Source organism: Genypterus blacodes, unplaced genomic scaffold, assembly GCF_046128005.1.
Source record: "Genypterus blacodes isolate CSIRO-AG114 ecotype Tasmania unplaced genomic scaffold, CSIRO-AGI_Gbla_v1 ptg000090l_1, whole genome shotgun sequence".
Lineage (NCBI taxonomy): Eukaryota > Metazoa > Chordata > Actinopteri > Ophidiiformes > Ophidiidae > Genypterus > Genypterus blacodes.
This window is the reverse complement of record NW_027466895.1, coordinates 496,828-515,214: the sequence shown is the minus strand read 5'-3', so window position 1 is coordinate 515,214 and position 18,387 is coordinate 496,828. Positions and strand designations below refer to the sequence as shown.

The 18,387-nt window shown below is 45.5% G+C and overlaps 4 protein-coding genes across 5 annotated transcripts; 1 reads left to right on the top strand and 3 right to left on the bottom strand.

Annotated features, from left to right (window-relative positions):
* Positions 1-6,478: 6,478 nt before the first annotated feature.
* On the bottom strand, positions 6,479-9,305 carry usp18 (ubiquitin specific peptidase 18). The gene is made up of 10 exons (XM_076158882.1): positions 9,101-9,305; positions 8,571-8,667; positions 8,247-8,389; positions 8,082-8,161; positions 7,860-7,994; positions 7,679-7,774; positions 7,427-7,588; positions 7,209-7,340; positions 6,906-6,949; positions 6,479-6,789 (listed from the first exon to the last, which is right to left on the bottom strand). The coding sequence occupies exons 1-10, from the start codon at positions 9,156-9,158 to the stop codon at positions 6,717-6,719; spliced, it is 1,020 nt and encodes a 339-aa protein (XP_076014997.1). The 5' UTR covers positions 9,159-9,305; the 3' UTR covers positions 6,479-6,716.
* Positions 9,306-9,752: 447 nt separating this feature from the next.
* On the bottom strand, positions 9,753-11,689 carry pex26 (peroxisomal biogenesis factor 26). Of its 2 annotated transcripts, XM_076158884.1 has the most exons (6): positions 11,571-11,689; positions 11,296-11,466; positions 10,850-10,990; positions 10,427-10,752; positions 10,209-10,349; positions 9,753-10,108 (listed from the first exon to the last, which is right to left on the bottom strand). In XM_076158884.1, the coding sequence occupies exons 2-6, from the start codon at positions 11,406-11,408 to the stop codon at positions 9,996-9,998; spliced, it is 834 nt and encodes a 277-aa protein (XP_076014999.1). In that variant the 5' UTR covers positions 11,409-11,466; positions 11,571-11,689; the 3' UTR covers positions 9,753-9,995. The 2 variants fall into 2 exon arrangements, with proteins under 2 accessions (XP_076014999.1, XP_076014998.1); XM_076158883.1 differs by having other exon boundaries at positions 11,296-11,587.
* Positions 11,672-13,132, top strand: llph (LLP homolog, long-term synaptic facilitation factor). The gene is made up of 3 exons (XM_076158887.1): positions 11,672-11,762; positions 12,369-12,594; positions 12,679-13,132. Exons 2-3 carry the CDS (start codon positions 12,378-12,380, stop codon positions 12,837-12,839), a joined length of 378 nt encoding a protein of 125 aa, XP_076015002.1. The 5' UTR covers positions 11,672-11,762; positions 12,369-12,377; the 3' UTR covers positions 12,840-13,132.
* A 79-nt stretch (positions 13,133-13,211) lies between these two features.
* Positions 13,212-17,938, bottom strand: hcls1 (hematopoietic cell-specific Lyn substrate 1). Its single transcript, XM_076158881.1, has 16 exons — positions 17,779-17,938; positions 17,115-17,198; positions 16,924-16,997; positions 16,335-16,464; positions 16,125-16,235; positions 15,978-16,032; positions 15,746-15,856; positions 15,389-15,499; positions 15,189-15,299; positions 14,966-15,021; positions 14,822-14,891; positions 14,595-14,743; positions 14,394-14,522; positions 13,979-14,150; positions 13,461-13,529; positions 13,212-13,357 (listed from the first exon to the last, which is right to left on the bottom strand). Exons 2-16 carry the CDS (start codon positions 17,196-17,198, stop codon positions 13,221-13,223), a joined length of 1,569 nt encoding a protein of 522 aa, XP_076014996.1. The 5' UTR covers positions 17,779-17,938; the 3' UTR covers positions 13,212-13,220.
* Between the last annotated feature and the right edge of the window lie 449 nt (positions 17,939-18,387).

The window sequence follows — 18,387 nt, the reverse complement described above, 5'->3', positions numbered from 1 at the left end:
GCATCTGACTCGCATTGCCTGGCTCCACTTGTGTGTTCTGCTTGGCCCGTGCCGCTGGAGGAGCAGAGCGGGCCAATTACCAGCCGCCGCTCCGAGACCAATATGATGTCATCCTCCCCTCTCCGCCATAACAGGCTGCAGATGAGAGGGGCCGGGCCTCTGGGCTCTATGCTCGCTTAACCAAAAGCAGGAACGCATTAAGAAAAATGTCAAAACGGTGTTGGATAGCTGTGAACATTAACATTTTTCTTCATCTAAATTTGGTTGTTTTCCATTGAAGTGCTCCCTTATGCATCACACCGTGTTAGGAGGCAGGAAATGTAATGTTTATCTCACAAGCCAGAGCTCCATGTTTGAGTGCCACTGATAACAGCCCGTGAGAACACAAAGGGGATGTCAGCGCATTTTTAAACCCTGCATGCTTCAGAAACGCGACGCTAGTGTGAATCTCTGCATGCTATCATCAAGCCACGCCCACCGGGGACAAATCACCTGTGTCATGTGGCGGCCGCGTCGTCTCGGCCCGCTGCGACACTCCCTCATTCTGTGGACAGCCGCAGTTAGCCAAATGTATCCTTCCCATATCAAAGGCTAACGCGCAACAATGACGCTGTGCGGCTCGTGCATACACACACATACACTCGTAAAAACAGTCTGGTGACTACTTAAGTGCTATCCCAGAAGCCTTTGCAATTTCTAAAAACTGTGGAAGCCACATCAGAGCATCCAGAGGGGCCTGTGAGCTGCAGCAGATCTCCTCTCATTTCCCCGAGCACTCCATCTCTGACGCCCGGCCACCGCCCACTTCTGACAGACTCTAACCACCTGGAGATGATATACAGGCCGCGCTGATCGCAGGCTACAGCTTGCAGTGTAAACAAATTGCAGCTTTTAATGTATAGATGTTCTGGGCCAACAACTTTACTTTCATTCTTTATCTCTGGTGAAACACTCGCCCAGGTTCACTTCACGGTAATGGATCAACAGATTCACCTGTCCAGCAGGGGGTTCCAGGCCTTTTTGTTGCATTAGTGACTCCTACTGGTGGGTCATGGCGCCTACACAGAGGACTCCATTACTCGCCTTGTTCTGTGTATCCAAAATCCCAAAACATATACAAGATTCATTCTGTCAAAGGTTCAACTCAGCAATTTTGCTTCCACCTGTCCCTTAAAAAGTACATTTAACTGTACGCTGGCTCATTTGAATCAGATTACATTCGCAATCTTGCCGCCATTCTCTCGCCCCCGAATCTGAAGACGACGAGATTATGGAGAATATCTGTTGTTGTATGTTGTGGGAGAGTGAGGAGACTTGACGGTAAATTCCTGTGGAAATCTTCAGATATGACTTCACACTTAATCTCAGCGTGCAAGGCGGTGCCCCCAGAAGGAGAGATGGGAAAGATCAGAGCCTCCACCTAAATGTCAAAATCAAAGCTCTCGCCCCTCCGTGTCTGCTGACTGGATTTTTTAGGCGTTTGCAGATAAGATAGAGCGTCGATACGGCCCGAGTCCAGCCAGCTCAGCGTTCTCATGCCGCTCTGTAAGAGGACCTCCACCTTGTCAATGTGTCTTTGGATCTGTGTCACAGAGACTGTGTGAGCTATGTCCCGCTCCGCATTCCTCTGCCATCCAACCTCTGTCCTGCCTGGACTTTCCCACAGAACCCTAAACCCTGTGAATGAGAGTAGGCCTTTGTTTCAGGCATTTTTCATCCTGATCCCAGCAACTTCCCCATGGTGGAATGCGACAGGAATGCCAGCAGCAACTACCTGGCATTAGAGAGTCTTTGTGCGGAAACAGGAGAGGCTGAAGGAGAGAGCAGGTCAAAGAGGTTTGACAATGGATAGCTCACTGTCAAGGTGCCCGGCCCACATGGAGAGGGAGGGCGGGCGTTCGAGCACCAGAGCCCAGGTCAAGTCTCTTAAAGGTGCAGCGAGGTGCACCACATTGTTCCCATGTAGGCCACTTCGCTCCGTCACAAGACCTTCTCCCACAGCACAAATCATTAACTGCACTGCACTGATGTAGCAACTGATTGGCATGCACACACAAGCACAGCTGAAATGTGTATGTGTGTGTGTGTGTGCGTGCGTGCGTGCGTGCGTGCGTGCGTGCGTGCGTGCGTGCGTGCGTGCGTGCGTGCGTGCGTGCGTGCGTGCGTGCGTGCGTGCGTGCGTGCATGCGTGCAGCAGCTAACAGGTCGCCCCTGAGCTTATCACAAGCCAAGTGCTGGAATGGTAGAGCGGCGGTTTGCCTCAAGGTGTAATTCCTTTCGTTCCTGTACGCTGACGGATGACTAAGGGAGGTTTTCATACCTTCCACTACAGGATGACGTGTGGGAAATATAGATTTGTCATGACGCAGTGCATGCATTGCACGGCCTCTCCAGATAAGAAGAAAGAAGAAAGTGTGGATGCTGACTCGAGCATTCTTACTTTGAAGTACAAATCTGAGCTACTTGTGCTTTGTGGCTTTAGTACTATAAGAATCTGTCCGTGTGTGGAAATACTGGGCTTTTAAGTTCTGCCAGTTTTTTAAATATTAAACCTATAAATTTAAAAATATTGTGTGCTTAAGTCATTGTCAACAAAAATTCCAGCTACTTTGTAATACTTGATAATATTGTACTTTTTGCTCCCCTGCTGTTTCTACTACAAAGGCCAGGTCAGAGGTCAGAGGTCAGAGCATCACACTCACACTGACCTGATCTCCAGTTTTAAAGGATTTTTATGGCATCATTTTGCAATTCAAGGCTCAACGAATTCCTTTGGGCACATGCAAGTACATGGTACTGCTGGCAGAAGTTACTTTCACTTACATAAAAGTATTTCCATGGAATGGTACATGTCAGAGCAGGACTTTGCTTTGAGGCGTATACACGCGGAGGCAAGGCGGTTAGCCGGGCCGTCAGCGAAGCCATTTGCGCTGTAACCCGAGCGTCACCCGGCCTCAGAGACTAAAGCCTGATCTTCCCCCTGGATCCCCGAGTGTGATGATAAGGAGGCGAGATAAGGTGCCAACTGAGGGGCAACGACAGAGGCCAGGGCGGGGCAGCAGGTCATAGAGCCCCACATGTCAGGATCACAATTATCAAGGGGCCCCGATCTGCTACCTGTTACCGTGACAACACCAGTTGAGAAAACAACTCAACTCTCTATCAACCGGTGAAGAAAGTTGGGTTTTCATTCAAATTCAGATATGAAAAAGCTGGAAAATAATTGAAAATGAACATGTATCATTAACCACTAAGTAGAAGGGTCACTTGCTTTTTTAAATAGACCAAAAATGAAAGTGAATCAAACCCAATCTGGGTTCTGGTCCAAACCAGACCGGACCAAATGTGAACCACACGTTTCTTTGCTGTTTAGATAGAGCAGTTTGAGTGTTGGACTTTTTTTTTTCCTCGAAAACTCAGCAGATGTTCTATTTATTACCATCAGACTGCCAAGAATCTCGGGGAGGACGAGCGAGAACGTGAAGAGAGCAAACTCTGTGTTGACCAGACTGCCTTCTCCCTCTGGGGAGGAGATTTTATGAACTCGCTGGGAAAAGATACGGCTTCTTCATCAACATGGCGTCCCACGCTACGAATACCACTGACTTCCTGTCAGACATCGGCGTGCATGAACACCGGAGGAACCATTTGAAACACTTGCTGGAAATCTGCCATGGCTGCTTTGATGAGGAGCCAAGTGTCACACGTCACCAATCAAAGCAGATCACAGAAGAGCCGCTGATGGCTGTTAAATGAAACTTAAATGAAATGCTGCACCACGCTCCATATACCACTAAAGATAATTGGAATTCTATAGGATTTTCTTTACAGACAAACGGTGTCCTCATCTATGCCATTTACCAATTTCCCGATAAGTGAGGGAGAAATCTAAGTCACGCAGCAGACAATTGCCTTCAGTTCTTGTTTGTTATTTACAAAAGCAGACTTCACCATGGTCACCGGGCCTGCACAGAGCGAAAGAGAGACGTTTCCTTTGTGAAACTTCATTATGTAACCGAAAGATGGTTGCGTATGCCGGTGTGTCACTCCCTAAGCATCCAGAGGTCAGCTGCTAGACCTGAAGGTTACACAGGACAGGATTAAAGGAGATGAGGGGCAGTCAGGACCTGGACCTGTTAGTGGATCTAAACAGAGTTTTGCACCTTTTCTCACCCATTGTTATGCAAATTCAACCACCATTCACCGTTCACTAACACAGGTCTGGACAGGAAAGAGGAACTGTGCAGAGACGGTGCACATTTAGTTCCTTTCTATTGCTGCAAAACTGAAACAAGAACACGGAACCTCAGAGTTTTTGAATGAGACATTTAGGTAACACAAGAGCTGAATGGTGACACGGGCGACACAGGCCATTACAATCAAGCTGACACACACACTTACGAGATCACAGCCAGGCACGAGCATCAATCTAAGCCTGGACACAAAAAAAGGGAACATTTAAGAAAGGTTGTCAAACTCCAAATTTTCTCCTCGACGCATCACGGCGGTGCGCTCACCTAGTTACTGGTAAACACACATCAACAATGACTAAAAAGCATTTAATGAACCTCGATATCGCCTCCAAAGAAAACAGCAGAGGTGCTGACATGTTGCTGCTGCAGCCAGTGGTGAGACTCGGTGCAGTACAACTTATACTCAAGTATGAAGAGTAAAAGTATGTGTGTTGAATGTTAAACACTGTAGGCACACACACAAACACACACACACGCACACACACAGGAGATGATCGCCAGGCTTTGGGGTATTGTCGTGCTTTCTCAGTCGAACATGTTTAGTGGCTTCAAGCGACAACCAAAGCTGAGATACATCCATGAAATGCGACACGGCAAATGCTCCTAAAAATGGAAATACTTAAGTAGATCAGTACCTTAATTTACTACAATACTTGACTAATACCTTGATTTTGCTTTTGTTGACCCCATGAATGCGACACATGCGATGCCCGCTGCTGTTTCAGAGAAACACTTGACCGAGACAAAAGCGCAGTGATTGCGATCTCGCACAAAGTGTGCGAGTAACCACGACGGGACAATGGACACAATGGAGGGACAGACGCCGGGCATGCGGGACACGGTCCAGACGTGGACCGCCTCGTTTCAGGATATCACGATGAGGCATTGTTGGGCGCGTGCAATGTGGCGTTGGAGGGGGCGGAGCTGCTCAGGTGCTGCCTCACACATGGACACAGGACCTGAATAATTAATTAACTCCTACACACAGAAGAATCAGTCCTTTAGGCGTTAGAAGGTTATTATAGTCCACTCGGATTACAGCCTTTTATAGAGAGAATCTGTTAAAATTTCCAAACAAGCGACTCCATCTGCACTCCGTAGACGAGCACCGAGATAAATCACATGAATCAGCTTGTAAAATCTCAGGGAACTATTTTGTATCTATATTCTCTTTGTAGTTTATTGTGAAGCCTGTGAAGTTCTACTCTCATAGGAAAATGGGAAAGTTTACTCTTATCACTCCCTTATTGCAGTTCTCACGTGCATCATATGGACTAAATGGTGGCATAGGAGGGAGACCATAGCTCAGGGTGGTGGAGCGGTCGTCATGGAATCTGAGCTTTATAAACATGCAGGTGGGCTTAACTGCAGGGCGGTCGTGTTAGTTTACATCAGATTACGCAGGTGTACAAACTTAAACAATGAAGTCAGACTTAAACTAACACGGCCTAGGTAAAGGAGGCCACGGCGAGTCAAACTGAGATCTTTGAATCGAGCATTGCCGAGCAACCTCTCCACTCCCGAGTCGCAGCAGCAGCAGCAGCAGCAGCAGCAGTGGCGGCGGCGTTGGAGGCCTCAGCAACACACAAAATGTACACATGTGGCTGCGGTTGAGTGGTGTGGGAGGGAGATACCCCTATATGCAGAGAGGAGAGCTGCGCCTGTGCTCCATGGCAGCAGGGATGACTAAGCATGAGGCCCCTGCTGCCTGTGGCACTGTGCAGACATGTTCCATTCTGTCAGAGCCCGGCAGCACATAGGCACCATTTCACACGGTCCCCCCAACTCTCTTGGCGAGGCGAGTGGGAACTTCTGAGGCTCCGCTTTCCACGCAGAGACGCGGCAGCGGGCCATAACTGGTGGTAGGGTTGTCCTTTCGGTATTAGTAATGGCAGTACAGGCACTTTGCAGCAGCCTGAGTGCATACATTCTTAGCTTATCAAACCATTATGGTGCATTGTTCTTAAAGCAGGTTTGTAATAGCAGGAACCAGGAAATCTAATACGCATTGTGAGAGATGCTGGAGATTTGCTTTATTGTTTTGGCCTAAATAAATACAAGGCTGACTTCATTGTTCTTCGTCAGTGACTCATTTCACACATCAGTACCAGGAAAATGAATAGACAGGTGTTTTGTAGGTATTTACCCTCAAACAGTGAATACCTCAGCATTACCCTACCCGCCCCCCCCCACCCCCACCCGCCCCCCCCCCCCCCCCCCTCCCTCAGTGTGCTCACAATGTGTGTGGTCTGACAGGGGAAAACTCTTCATCGGTTTAGATCTTTAGTGCCACCTACTGGTTGTAAAATATTAAATCAGAAAGTGCTGTAGTGGTGGATGAAAGCATTACATCTGAAACCATTCAACTTGTACATTTAAATGACAATACAACTGAACTTCAAGTCAAGTCCTCCCGTGTTGATATTGTTGTGCACCTGGCTGCCAATCTTCTCCTCCATCCGATCAGCCAGAACGCTCAGCTGCTTCTCCCACCTGCACTGAGCTTCTTCTGTACATTAACATGTAAGCCGTTGCTCTGTAAATGATAGGAGCAAGTAAGCCAGTAAGCAAGTAATCACAAGTTTTCTCATATTTTCAAAACTCAAGTGGAAAAATAAGGCAAATTTGAGTTGCCAAAGTCCAGCGGTTTACCTGAAACTTCCTCCGTAAGTTCTCTGCACGTCTTCCCAGGAGGCCTGAGGGTTGGAAGGTTGATACATTACAACAGAGATATTTGGTGTTAACTTGTTAATCATGTCTGGAAGTCCTTTGGAATGATTTTAGATCCTTACTTCAGAACACACAATGTGGAACAAGGAGCTTAATCTCCTTCAAAGTGTCAGGATGAGAGGATTCAAGTGTAAAATGCATTTGAAAGACTTGATCAAGAGTTCCATTCACAGATATACTCAAATATGACACAAATTAAGTGCATGTGACATTTGCAGGACCTACCGGCTCTACATGGCTGTCATTGGCATAATACCAAGCTGGGTTCCCTTGCTGACGTACGTACGCGGTGTAGTGACCACACATTGTACTTCCAGCATGAACTACAACTGCATACAAAACATACTTGCAGTTCTCCTGAAATGATATGACATGATATGAGATAACGTTTCAGATGACAAACAACAAAATGTCCAAAAAAATTCCACCATAAGTATAAGGACCTCAGTAAAGTGTGTGGAGAACGTTTCCGGGAAGTTCTCGGCGAAGTCCAGGCTTTCCGGGAAGGTGACTGTGCAATGTAGTTTTTGAGGGATGCCGCCATAATTCCAGACTCGTTTCAGTTGCACACACAAGATGCTGGGCAGGGAGAGCAGTTTGACACCCTGGAAGAAAGGAATAAAATGACAAAAAACAGGATTAGGGATAAGATGTTCTTGCTTTTGCGTAGACTTAGAGGTCAAACGAGGCCGCACCTGTTTGGACGCCGTTTTAGTCCCACATTGGGCACAAAAGCATTTATCTCTGCCGTGCAGCTCCTGGAACTCGAAGAAGGATTTGACACAGCTTTCCTGCACAACAAAAGAAAGTGTCAGGGACTATCTGGAAGTTGAGAGCGATCTAAATGTCTGAAAGAAAGTAAAGGGTAAACCTCACCAGAGAGTTCTCCTCAGCCCTCAAAGGCAGAGGCAGGCTGAGCAGGTAGCTGCTCCCGCTCTGGATGGTGGAGCAGACCAAACACTGCACCTGCGTCTCAGTCACAATCCTGTACAGATTCTGAATGTCCAGAGCCTGAAAGGTGCAAATGCATGCAGGTGAGTGGAGATTTACACACAAAAACAGCTTATTTGCAGTGTGTGTTTGTGATTAAAGACCCACCACTGCTTTGTTGTCCATCTGCTTTTGGATGAGGTTGTGAATGCAGAGGAACACTTCCTCCGCGTCATGCTGGATGCTGACTGCAACACCAAACGCCGATGGCAGCAGTGAGTATTTTTAACAATATCTTCTGTGTGTGTGTGTGTGTGTGTGTGTGGCTCTTACGCGGCACGTCGTTTTTGTGCAGACAGTGCAGGAGGGCCCGGTGAGGGTCAGACTGATGGTGGTCACTCTGCATTGCTGCTAGAGCTCCTTTCAGCTGCAGAGGGACATTCTGCATGTCGTATCCCACAGCGTCTGATTCCCATCTTATGCAATGATGGACAACCAGAGACCTGCATTAATCTTAAAGGAAGTCGGGGCATTTCCACATTGACTTACTGATGCTAAAGACGGTTCAAAATTAGATTCGCGACCCAAAACACATTCAGTTCCGTGTTGGTTCAAACAAAGGAGCAGCAAAGGGTGGTGATGGTGATCAGCACTCACCTGTCCAGCAGTTCTGCCAGCTCCCAGGTAGCAGAGAAGGCCTGAAGCAGCGAGTTCAGACAGCAGCATAAGCGGTGGTTGGTGAGACCTCTCACACCTGTGACACACAGGAACAACAACACTCTCAACAACGTATCTTTATCTTGCTGGTGAGCCTTAAACATGTGGTTCAAGGGTCAACGTGTCTGATTATTAAACTAAACCGATTATTCATACAAATGAGCTAAAGAATGACTTAATAACATTTCAGATCTTTAAAGGATTTTACGTTATATTTCTAAATAGAATTGGGTGAACAGGGACGTCGTGGTGCTTGGCTGTTTAATTGTTTATGCTAACTATCATTGTGATTTCGAGCAGAGAAGGTTGAGACAACATATACATAATTATTATGATGTTATGGGTCTAAGCACCAAAGTATGAGAAATAGGATGAACAACATTTTCATTTTCTGCATGTGATCATTCAATTTTCACGGACCGTATTCTCTATTTTGATCTTCCTTTTTTAAGTGTGAAATCCTCTCTTACCTCTTTGCTGACCTGAGTGTAGATTTCCTGCACGGAAGAATCTATTGATTCTCCACATGGTTCCAGACGTGTGGATCAGGATCCCAGATACAAGCCTGAGTCCCGACGGCACCGATAGATCGATTCGTTGTGGAAGTTATCGATGAACCATTACGGGACGAGTCGGACCTTAAGTTTCGGTTTCCATTCGTCGCGTCATCACGGAGCTGGAAACGAAACTTAAAGGAGCGAAACTGCGTGGACGTTTAGTTTGTTATTCACATTCACAATTCATACTGGAGGCTATTAAAAATACAATATACACATAAATGAAAGTTAAAACTGCTGCATATTACCATAAATTCATACAGATACTAAATATTTCTGCTATTTTTCACCATATGCATGATATATATTGTGGTTTGTGTTCATTCTTGTGCTGTTAACAACCACGAATATCCTGAAATTTATGATTTGACTTAAACTTTAGCGAGTAAAAGGCAGCAGAGTCGGTAAAGTTTGATAAACTCCTGTTACATTTACTGTGCTATTACTACCAAGTCTGGTGTGGAATATTGTCTTATAAGTATCACAAAGACAAAAACTACAAACTAACATCGGATTAAGACCTGCAGGGGACGAAGCAGTGAGAAGCAGAAGGTTCATACAGGAGGATTCAACAGTTTAATCGTTTTAGTAACACTGTAAGTAACTGAATATAAGATTTAAAGACTGTGATGACATTAAAATGAGTTCATGGTTTCCAAATGAAGGAAACAACATATCACTGAATTGTTATTATAAAAAGGGTGACCATTTTATTCATCTTTAAATGTTCCACCTTAAAGTGGTATTAGATATATAAATTAATTTATAGATAGACAAAGCATGTTGCTGTTTTTATCAATGACATCATTTACAGTCCTTTGCTGTGGGCGAGCGCCTGGTGATGCGGTGCAAACATGGCGTTCCACATCTGTCTCAGCAGCTGCAGGAGTTTGGAAATCCAGACAAATGAGGACGGAAGAGCTGCGGACGAGAAAAAGGAAGACAAACAAAATCCCTCACGTGTTTCCGGTCCAGTTGTTTGTGTGAGGACGCGTGAGACAAACAGAACATTTCAACCAACCTGGATCCGTTCGAAAAAAGAGCATGTAGATCAGCAGAGCAGCCAGGAAGAGTCTGCGGAGCGAGAAGGAGCCTGAGCTGCTCAACGAGACGCTTCTGTAGAGAAACCTCAGCATGGCTTTCATCCTATGGGTCACAGCACCTGCAGGACACCAAAACACTCAGACACACCACTGGCATCATGACTGTGTAAACCAAATCCAAGGTTACATCTCTGACCCCGAGGTGAGGCGGTGTGAGCGGGGGTCTCCGGGTTTGGGTCCCGACTAGGATCCGGGGGCGGCTCTTGATTTTGTCGCTCTCTCTCCTCTACAACCTCCAGCGCCGTCTGCCTCTGGTCCGCTGTGAATGCGTGACCTCCAACCTCGCCGACGATCAGCTCCCGCGCCTCCTCCGTGTGTGTGAGCGGGACGAGGACGTGCAGCAGGTAGAGCTCTGCCACCGTCCCAAACCCTGTTACTTTGCTGTTGGAGGGACAGTGGAGCCAAACTCTAGCAGCCTCCTGCATCACGGCTTGCTCGCCCACTTTGGAGTAGAGAAGAATGCTGCATAAAGGAGAGAAAGTCAACAGAGGAACACAAACTATCTGATATAATGTTACGGATGTTATTCATCCATGTGCGAGTTCTGCAGGTTGCTCACCACATCTGCATGATTGTAGCAGGTATTTTCTCCTGGACCTCATACTGCTGCAGGACCCAGGAGAGGACGCACTCCCACTGATTCAGCTCAGCCAGCGCCTGGATCCCTAAAATGCAGAAGCCGGCCTTGAACTCTCCACACCTGATGAGGCAAAGCAGATGAGAACATCACAATTTCTAAATAGCGTCTAAAAAGACGCTATTTAGAAATTGTGATGTGATTTTTTTGGAATAAACGGTTAGTATAGCAACACATTGACACTTTTAGAGGTTATTAAAGCCTTGATACCAAGCAGAAAGCCTAACATGCATGAACCCTTCCCTTTTATATGGAATCAGACTACCACTTCAATTTCAATATGTCAATATGTCTTTGTCTCAGTGACACAGAGCGACTTGTCGACTGTCGAATTCTTTTGAGTTCCTAAATTGAGTGTTTGTTTCCACCTGCCATCCTCTTGATCCATGCCGGCCACACTCTCCAAACCTCGGTCACAAGCGTCCACAACAGCGGGGAAATCTCTGCGGACCATCAGCTGTTCTGCAGCGGAGTCCAGCATGTTGAGGATCTGGGTCCAGCCCGAAGGGGGGGTGCTGCTGATCTGGACCGAACCGGAGCTGTGAGCAGAGACCGGACTGGATGAAGAGTTGCTCCTCATCATTTTCTAGAGAGTTTAGTCGTGCTAAAATGACCATAAAGTCCAAGTAGTACACACTCGGACCTGATTCCTGTTTACTTCCGGGTGTAAGATTGTTCTGGCCAATCAGACGCTGTAATCTTCAGACAGACTCAGCCAGCCAATCACTTTACAGGTTCTTGTGAACTGCGTCACCATTTCCCCAGCTTGTAAACACGTGTCTGCAGCACCGTGAGCTTCTGCCTACGGACACATTTCAGCACAGAAAACGATTTTGTAAGTATGGGTTTTTGTTCGTAATTCTTTGTTAACGCATACGAATTTATTTTAAAGAGTTTGATCTAAAAACGATCTCACAGTACAGCGGGTCGATCGCTACCGAGTTGTCAACAGCTGTAGCTTGTGCTTTAGACGGCTAGTTGTAGCTAGCTACATCGTTTATTTAAAAGTAGCTGGCACTACTCTTGAGAAATCAAACTAAACTAACCCCTGACAGCGTAAACTGGGGCGTTAAACGTAAGTAGTTGAGCTGATGAAATTGTTTTAGGTGAAAGTTAGTGTTGGTGTGAAACACTTCTGAACGATCCGAGTGTGTGAAGGTGTAAACATCAGACGCAGATCTTACAGCCGCATAACGAAAAACATTACAAGTCATTTTAGCTCCAGAAATAAGATGGACGATGTCACACCATAGATCTCTATAGTTATAATCTCCATTTTACACTTAGTGATAAATAGATGTATATTGATCCTGTTATTACATGTGTATTATTCCTTTTGTTTTCCACTGTTCTACATTCTTGCCCACAAATGCTACCAAAACACGTCCCAAGGGCACCTGGCATGGGAAACACCAGTTCATGTAAAACTTTTTTTTCCTAGAACTCTAAAATGGCCAAAAGCCTCAGGAGTAAGTGGAAGAGGAAGATGCGTGCAGAGAAGAGGAAGAAAAATGCCCCCAAGGAGCTGACTCGTCTGAAACAAGCCCTGAGTCTGGATTTGAAGGGAGAAGCAGTCATGGCCGACATCCAGGAGATCGCCACAGTGGTGCCGGCAGAGAAGGTCAAGAAGCAGAAGGATGCGGAGATGGCGGAGACGGAGGGGGACGGTGAGTGAAGCAGCGGTGACACGTTTCATTCAGAAGAAGCTGATGCTGATGAATGTACTGATGTATAAGTGTTTGTGTTGGCAGAGGCGAAGATGGACATGGACACCAAGCGCAGCAAGAAGACTCAGCTGGATCAAAACGGACAATATCCCACGTGGATGAGCCAACGGCAGGCCAAGAAGCTGAAGGGCAAACGGATGGCGAAGAAAAAGGGCGACAAGAAGAAGGGGGGACTCGCCTGGTAAAAAAAAAAAAAAAAGAGGATAAAGACTTTTGCTTTGCTTTGAGGACTCCGGACGCAGAGGATGGGATCGTCTGGCGGTCCCGTCTGCTGGGTGGATTACTCACTGTGGAGCTGCAGCCAATTAACATACAGAACCTCACTGCAGGAGCAGCACGTTGATATGGGATGGGCTTTATGTGTGATGCATCTGGATGTTGACTGTTGTTCTCTGTAACCAATGATTCATATGGGAAATAATGTCTGGGGTTTGTTGCATTCCGCTGTGATGGTTAATAAAACATTTGTGTACTTTGACTTAAATGGCTTTATTATCAGATTTAGCCTGAATTCACGGTGATTATGATTCCTCTATCATTTTGAAGCGTAGACAACCCGGCGTCCGTCACTGCATCATCTTTACGTACGCAGACGGAAAGAGGCCCACACGGCCGTGGCACTCGCCCTTCCACCAGCCCTCGTCGATCATCTCAACATTGGTGATGATGTCGTCCGGGTTGAAGGAGATCTCATCATCTGCGCCTGTGCGGAAAGGGAAACGAGAAAGAAAGACGGCGTGTCCCCATAAGCACTGGAAGATGATAACATTATCATTATAAGAGGTTGAAGGTTTGATGTGATTTACCTCCCTCGTAGTCATAAAGGGCGATCGCCATCTGGCCATGTGCCAAATCTTCATAATCATTTTCCACAACTGTAAGAAATAAAAAGGTTAAAGGGACAGTGCAGCCTTTTCTGAATTTCACAATTTTCAGGTTGTATTTGACCTCCAAAGCATTCTGGAGATATCTGCTGCTCACTTACTGAGCCTACATGAACATACGAGTTAAGTTTGCTACAAATAAGTTCACCCTTGACCCTGAAACACAAGGAAAAATAGTAGCCAATGATATTGATTGTACAAGGCTTTACAGTTGTTATAGTATGTTTTTATTTATTTGTTTAGCTTTTATTGTGCTGTAGAACAAATAGCCACACAGATCCATTCCACAGATTGCTGACCTGGCAAGTGAAGGACAAATATCTCGAGAAGTTGACAACTTACAACAGAGTAATGTCGGTGACCTAATTCTGATGTTACACACCTGAAAGTCAGGAAATGTTTGGAGGATCACCAGACCGTGGCTTTTAGCAGTTACTGACCTTCATCACAGGGTGGAAGAACAATGTCCTCGTACTCGCTTTCCATCTTCTCCTCTACCACTACTGCTCTCGCAGGTAGTTGGGGGGCCTGCGGCTCCAGGGGGGGCTCAGGTTCCAGGAAGTCATCCGATCGGGGAGGCAGGCACGGCGGCTCGTCGTAGTCTGGTTCCTCCTGGGAGACATCAACATCTCAAACCTTTGAGCTTAAAAGATTTCAACTTGGGCCAAGAAGAGGAAAAATGTACAGAGGTTGATGGTTCAGAAGGCTTTAACACAGAGAAGCTACCGTTTATCTCTCAGCATGCTGGGGGAAATGTGATACAAGTACAAGTATTCCAGCCACCAAGGATAGAATATAGTTTATTAGTAGTCTTTAGCAATAGATGAGTTTTAATTTTAGACTTTTTCAACTCACGTCAGGCTCTGGCGCTTGTTGTGGTATCTCCGGCACTGGCAGGGGGATTTCTGATGGAAATGTTCTCGACTCTGGAATCACATCTGGAACAGGTGGAGGTTGGATTTCCTCCTGTCTGCTGTTCTGTTCCTAAAGTAACCATACATTTGTTAACTTGTTTTTATATTAGAAAAGTAAAAGTGTGATCAGTCCTCCACATACCTCCTCCCTGCGTCTGGCCTCCTCTCGCTCCCTCTCCTCTCTGGCTTGTCTCCTCGCTCTCTCCTCCTCTGCCCTCTTCCTGTTCTCTTCGCCCGAGGCCATCGCCATGTTCTCAAATCGGGCTCTCAGGTTCCCAGCCCCTGAGCTCGCTACGGACGGAAACGAACATGAACGCTGGCGATACAAACTGACGGTTATTTAATGCTGAGGGTGCAAAGTGAACTTACAGGCCTCCAGTGGCTGCGTCTTCTCATAAGCAGAGGTGGGAGAGTCCATGTCTGAGAAGGCAGCTGCACTCTGTTAACAAAAATGGAAGTTGATTAGGAAAGTCAAGACGGGAACTGATCAATCATCAATCATTCAGCACCGACCTTATCCATGCGGTCTGCCTGTACTCCATAACGGCCACCAAACCCTGTGGAATAATCTGAGAGATCAACTGGATCAGTGTGATGTTGTCTCATTTGTGAGACACAACACAGTTTAAGATGCCATCAACAAACACAATGTCCAACCTTGAATTTAAAACTAGTATATGTAATAATGTAAATGTACTGGGTGATCTCTGTCAGTGTTTTGAAAATGTCCCCTCACCTTTTTGTGACTGATGTTTCTCCGTCTCGCCCCTGTAATCGTAACCCAGGGCGCTTTTGTCCACTCTCTCCTTCTCAACACCAAACTTCCCACCGAAGCCCTTGGAGTAATCTGGAGAAAACGAGTGAGAGCGGAGGAAAGAAATGAGACATCAGGCAAAGGGAGTCCAAACTGACTTACTTTCCTTTGTCTTTCCTCACCTTTCTGTGACTGGTGCTTCTCCGTCTCTCCTTTGTAGTCGTAACCCAAAGCGGCTTTGTCCACCTTCTCCTTCTCCACTCCGTACTTTCCTCCGAATCCCTTTGCGTAATCTAGTAGAAATGGGCAGGAATGTTTAATAAAGCAAGCGACTAATGTCATTAATGGTTATTAATAATAAAATGCTGTGCCGAGGCCTTTCCTCAAACTAAATGATGATAAATGATGGTCACCAAAAATAACACCTAGAAACAAAAACTCAACTGAAAATGCGCGAAATGTTGAAATCACCGTTGAAATGAAAACTCATAAAAGAAATTGTATCAGCCACTGAGAGAACGAGTGTGATTTAAACTCGCCTTTCTGTGACTGGTGCTTCTCCGTCTCTCCTTTGTAGTCGTAACCCATAGCGGCTTTGTCCACCTTCTCCTTCTCCACTCCGTACTTTCCTCCAAATCCCTTGGCGTAATCTAAAGCGGTAATTAATGGTAATAGGATGAGGGTTGCATATCTAAAAAGCATCTGTTTTTCTCATGTTGTCATCTCTATACATTTGATTTCCTTGATCATTGCAGAGCAGTGAGTCTTTACCTTTCTGGGATGCATGTTGTGCCACCTCTCCCTTGTATTCAAAGCCCATGGCAGACTGCAAAGGTTAACACACCGCATCATGATTAGCTCAGAATCACATAGTGTTTGAAAAATGGGCAAAAGAGTTTGAGTGCTTTGCGTTTGTACCTTATCCACTCGATCTTTCTGAACACCATATTTCCCACCGAACCCTTTAGCGGCATCTTTCTGGGAGGAATGTTGTTCAACTTGTGCCACGTAACTGTTCCCCATCGCCACCTGGAACATGGAGCGAACACACTATGTGGTTTCAATCATCACACATAATGCAAATCCCATTATCTCATATCTGACTTATCATAAGTTAATCGTGTCGACCTTGTCCATGCGGTCCTTCTCCACGCCAAACTTCCCTCCGTATCCATAGGAGGCTTTTGGCGTCTGCGCATCCTGCTTCTTCTTCACCTGCTCGTGTTCCTCTGTGACTCTGTGTCGGAGCTCTGCCACGCTAAAAGGTCACAGAAGGGGTCAAGCTCACAGACATCCAAATATGTGATGCATCTACAGATGCAAAGCTGACTGCTACTGAGTTAACAAACTCACTTGATATTATTTTACATCATTTGTCGCCTATGAATAACCTTCCAACTCTTTTAACTCAAGATGAAGAATTGTGAAAATAGTCTAAAATAAAACTGTCACTTATATCATTTCCTATTTTTACAATCAGCTGTGCTTCTGTGTTTATTTGCGTCGTGCTTTAAATCTCGTTGTTAAAGTGTCATCATCACATTTTATACTAGCCATATTAGGACAGACTCGCAGCTTGACAGCACGCTCTGTTCTCACTTCCTTTTCCTGTTTCTGCACTGCACTGTCTCCGTTCTGTTCTCGACTCTGACGCTGCTTTTTTCTGCTTCAGCTGATAACTTCATTGATTTATAGCAAACAGCTACAGACTCGTTACCTGATGTGTTCCTTGCGCCCTGACCCCTCGATGGTCTTGGCCCCCCACCTCTGCTCCTGCTCCGACACGTCGTTCTAGAACACAAAGCTCATCAGAGTGTGGCTCAAAGGGGATTCAACCAATGCACATGAAATATATAGAAATGGAGTCAACGTCGACCTAAATCCACACTCCTGGAGATGTGCAGTCACCTCAAAGTCAGGGTCCGTCTCCCAGTCGTCCCCCTCTGCAGACACCTTCATGCTGACATTGTGGCCCACTGCTGACTTCCACATCTAGGTAACAAACACACAGGACAAGATAAGGGTCATTTATGACCTACATGGCTTGATGATTGTGTTATAACTGACTTGTTCTGAGTGAGAAAGAAAAACACATAACCACAAACTCTGATGAGCTTTTGTTGAACATACAAAAAGGAAGTTGAGTTATTTTCATGAAGCTTCATTTCCCCATAACGAAACTCACACAAGGGCTTTGAGTTGTACAATAATGGTAAAATTCAAAACAAATAAGATCCTCAAAAGAAAAAAGGTACAGACTTTGATATTTCTGTTACACATTAGAAATATCAAATCCTCTAACAAATCATTCTGGCCCATTTCTATGCTTATTGTATTGTAAGTGGCAAAGGCCATAATAACCTGTAATACTAATTATATTTGCCATAAAGTAGTGTCCTATACCTCAACGAATTGGTGTGCAAATTTACATTTTATTGAAAATTATCGTAAATATTTGCAATACAGCAGTTCGACAACTTCAAACTAGACTTACTTCCTTAAATGAAATAGAGGCGACTCAAAACAATAACTTCTAAATAGATTGACAGCAATTAGGAAGGAAATACTTTACCTTTTAGCCTTGGACTCTTTATATCCACGTTTGTTCGATTTTAGACAATAACGCGTTGTTCCTGGACCCGCAGGGGGTTTGCAGGAAGACAAGTGAACGCGCATCCAGCACTCGTGAATGCGCGTCGATGTCAATAAAAGCACAGATTTCGAAGGAATCGGAAATACGCCTCTTGTATTTTTAATGTACATGTATTAACTATTCAATATCAACTAGTTCCTTTGTTATTCCGCTTTAAATGCATTTAAATAAATAAATCAAAAATAAAATGACGCCTCGAGGTGTCATGGGATGTTCTGTCACTACGGAGTGAAAGCAGGTCAGACAGTAGTAGCAGTGCAAAACATTTTTAGTTTGGAAAAACGAACTTTCCGCATTACGTGATTTATAATGAATAGAACTCAAATAACATAATAATGCCTTGAGCGGGTAGGAGCAGGAAAACATCAGCAACAGAAGAAAACATTTCTAACTTGGAGAGAGGACCCTGAAGGCGCAGTGACGCCGTTACACCGCTTGGGGGCAGCACCAGCTCTATGGAAAGAACACGATGTAGTCATCGTCTTTAAGAGTAAAAAGTAATAATTTAAGTAAAAACTGGAATCCTAA

Coding starts and splice junctions, on each gene's coding strand:
- usp18 (XM_076158882.1), bottom strand. CDS start 9,158: ATGTGGAGAATCAATAGATTCTTCCGTGCAGGAAATCTACACTCAGGT. Junction 7,341..7,426: donor TCTCCACACACTTTACTGAG/GTCCTTATACTT, acceptor ATATCATTTCAG/GAGAACTGCAAGTATGTTTT. Junction 6,790..6,905: donor ACTTACGGAGGAAGTTTCAG/GTAAACCGCTGG, acceptor TATCATTTACAG/AGCAACGGCTTACATGTTAA.
- pex26 (XM_076158883.1), bottom strand. CDS start 11,510: ATGATGAGGAGCAACTCTTCATCCAGTCCGGTCTCTGCTCACAGCTCC. Junction 10,753..10,849: donor GCTACAATCATGCAGATGTG/GTGAGCAACCTG, acceptor TCCTTTATGCAG/CATTCTTCTCTACTCCAAAG. Junction 10,350..10,426: donor TCACACCGCCTCACCTCGGG/GTCAGAGATGTA, acceptor GGTGTCCTGCAG/GTGCTGTGACCCATAGGATG.
- llph (XM_076158887.1), top strand. CDS start 12,378: ATGGCCAAAAGCCTCAGGAGTAAGTGGAAGAGGAAGATGCGTGCAGAG. Junction 12,595..12,678: donor GGCGGAGACGGAGGGGGACG/GTGAGTGAAGCA, acceptor TTGTGTTGGCAG/AGGCGAAGATGGACATGGAC.
- hcls1 (XM_076158881.1), bottom strand. CDS start 17,198: ATGTGGAAGTCAGCAGTGGGCCACAATGTCAGCATGAAGGTGTCTGCA. Junction 16,998..17,114: donor AGACGGACCCTGACTTTGAG/GTGACTGCACAT, acceptor TTTGTGTTCTAG/AACGACGTGTCGGAGCAGGA. Junction 15,300..15,388: donor GAAGCACCAGTCACAGAAAG/GTGAGGAAAGAC, acceptor CGTTTTCTCCAG/ATTACTCCAAGGGCTTCGGT.